General features: G+C 69.7%; 1 protein-coding gene across 1 annotated transcript in view; it reads right to left on the bottom strand.

Annotated features, from left to right (window-relative positions):
- LOC125026944 (solute carrier family 22 member 5-like) overlaps positions 1–2,500 on the bottom strand; it is a 14,038-nt gene that overhangs the window by 4,094 nt on the left and 7,444 nt on the right. The window contains exon 3 of the mRNA XM_047615549.1: positions 437–651. Coding sequence (XP_047471505.1) covers positions 437–651 — 215 coding nt within the window. The remainder of the gene's footprint in view (positions 1–436; positions 652–2,500) is intronic.

Below are 2,500 nucleotides of genomic sequence, written 5' to 3'. Positions count from 1 at the left end.
CCACCCACGCCTCCAACCCCACCTACTTCTCCCCTCCCCCCTCCCCCCGCCCACTCCTCCAACCCACCCACACCCCAACCCATCCTCTCCCCAACCCACCCACTCCCCTAACCCCACCTACTTCTCCCCTCCCCCTCCCCCCTCCCCCCGCCCAAGCCCCCAAAACCACCCACTCCCCCAACCCCACCTACTTCTCCCCTCCCCCTCCCCCTCCCCCCTCCCCCCGCCCAAGCCCCCAAACCCACCCACTCCCCCAACCAACCCACGCCCCTAACCCCACCTACTTCCCCCCTCCCCCCCCTCCCCCCACCCACGCCCCAAACCCACCCTCTCCCCCAACCCACCCACAACCCCCAACCCCACCTACTTCTCCCCTCCCCCCTCCCCCCTCCCCCTCCCCCCTCCCCCCTCCCCCCGCCCCCGCCGCCCAACTCACCCGCGGGCGTCGCAGCCACGGCGAGGCACGAGAGGCCGCCCACCACCACCGTCCAGACGAGGGTGTGGCGGCGCCCGAGCTTCTCCATGAACAGCATCGTGAGCAGGTCGGCGGGGAGCTCCACGAAGCCGGCGAGGGTGAAGGTGAAGAAGACGTTGGGGCCGATGTTGGCCGTGTTGCGCATGTGGGCGTCGTAGGCGATGCCCACCGTCACCCTGGGGGAGGAGGGGGAGGGGTGAGAGGTGGGTTGGGGGGTTGGGGGGAGGGGGGAAAGTCGAAGGGGGTGCCCACCGTCACCCTGGGAGAGGAGGGGGAGGGGGTGAGAGTGGGGTGGGGGGAGGAGTTAGGGGGAGAGGGGGGAGTTGGGGGGGAGGGGGGGGAGTCGTAGGCGATGCCCACCGTCACCCTGGGGGAGGAGGGGGAGGGGTGAGAGGGGGAGGGGGTGAGAGGGGGGGGATGAGCCGTCACCCTGGGGGAGGAGGGGGAGGGGCTGAGAGGTGGGTTGGGGGGGAGGAGTTGGGGGGGAGGGGGGGAGTCGTAGGCGATGCCCACCGTCACCCTGGGGGAGGAGGGGGAGGGGGTGAGAGGGGGGTGGGAGGGTGAGTCGGTACCCTGGGGGAGGAGGGGTGAGGGGGTGAGAGGTGGGTTGGGGGGGTTGGGGGGAGGGGGGGAGTCGTCAGCGATGACCGCAGTTACTCTCGGGGAGGAAGGGGGGAGGGGGTGAGAGGTGGGTGGGGGGATGAGTCGTCACCCTGGGGGAGGAGGGGGAGGGGGATGCAGAGTGAGGTGTTGCAAGAGTTGCAAGGATGGGGGGGGGGGGGCGTGGAAGGATGAAAGAAAGGAAGGAAAGAAGAGAGAGAGAGAGAGCTAGAGAGAGAGAGAGAGAGAGAGAGAGAGAGAGAGAGAAGAAAGAGAGAGACAGAGAGAGAGAGAGAGAGAGAGAGAGAGGGAGGGGGGGGGGGGTGAAAAGGGGGGGGGGGGGGTGAATTTGTACCCTGGGGGGAAGGGGGGGGGTGAGAGGGGGGGGGGGGGGAGGAGTTAGGGGGGGGAGGGGGATTTGGGGGGGGGGGGGGGGAGTCGTAAGCGATGCCCCCGCACCCCGGGGGAGGAGGGGGAGGGGGGGGCAGGGGGGATGGGGGTCGTTTGGGGGGGGGGGGGGGGAGGGGGGTGAGAGGGGGTTGGGGGGGGTTGGGGGGAGGGGGGGGTCAAGGGGGACCCACCGTCACCCGGGGGGAGGGGGGGGGTAAGGGGGGGTGACCTCACCCTGGGGAGGGGGGGAGGGTGAAGGGGGTTGGGGGGGGTTGGGGGGGAGGGGGGGAGTCAGGCGACCCACCTCACCCCCGGGGGGGGAGGGGGAGGGGGGAAGGGGGGGGTAGCCCCCTGGGGAGAGGGGGAGGGGTGAGAGGGGGGGGGGGTTGGGGGGGGGGGGGGGGAAACGAAGCGAGCCCACCGTCACCCCCGGGGGAGAGGGGGGGGGGGTGAGGGGGGGGTGAGCTACCCCTGGGAGGGGGGGGAGGGGTGAGAGGGGGTTTGGGGGGGGGGGGGGGGGGGAGTCTAGCGATGCCCCCCCTCCCCTGGGGAGGAGGGGGGGGGGGGGAAGGGGGGGGGGGGTGAGTCGGTACCCTGGGGGGGGAGGGGGGAGGGGTGAAGGGTGGGGGGGGGGTTTTGGGGGGGGGGGGCGTAGATGAGGGTAGGAGAAGGGGGGAGGGGAGAGGGGGGGGGAGAAAAAAGGGGAGGAGGGGGGGGACAGAGGAGGGGAAGAGGAAGGAGGGGGGGGCGGGAAGGAGAAAGAAAGGAAGGAAAGAAGAGAGAGAAGAGAGAGAAGAGAGAAGAGAGAAAAGAGGGGAGGAAAGAAGGAAAAAGGGGGGAGGAGAGAGAGAGAAAGGGGAAGGAGAAAAAAGGGAAGGGGGAAGGGGAAGAGGGGAGAGAGAAAGAGAGGAAAAGGGAAAAGGGGGAAGGGGAGGGAGGAGAGAAGAGAAAAGAAAGGGGGAGAGAAGAGAAGAGAAAAGAGAAAGGAGAGAGGGGAGAGAGGGGAGAGAAAAGAGGAGAGGGAGAAGAGAGAGA

The sequence above is a fragment of the Penaeus chinensis genome, chromosome 7 (assembly GCF_019202785.1).
Source record: "Penaeus chinensis breed Huanghai No. 1 chromosome 7, ASM1920278v2, whole genome shotgun sequence".
Lineage (NCBI taxonomy): Eukaryota > Metazoa > Arthropoda > Malacostraca > Decapoda > Penaeidae > Penaeus > Penaeus chinensis.
This window is presented reverse-complemented; position numbering and strand designations above follow the sequence as displayed.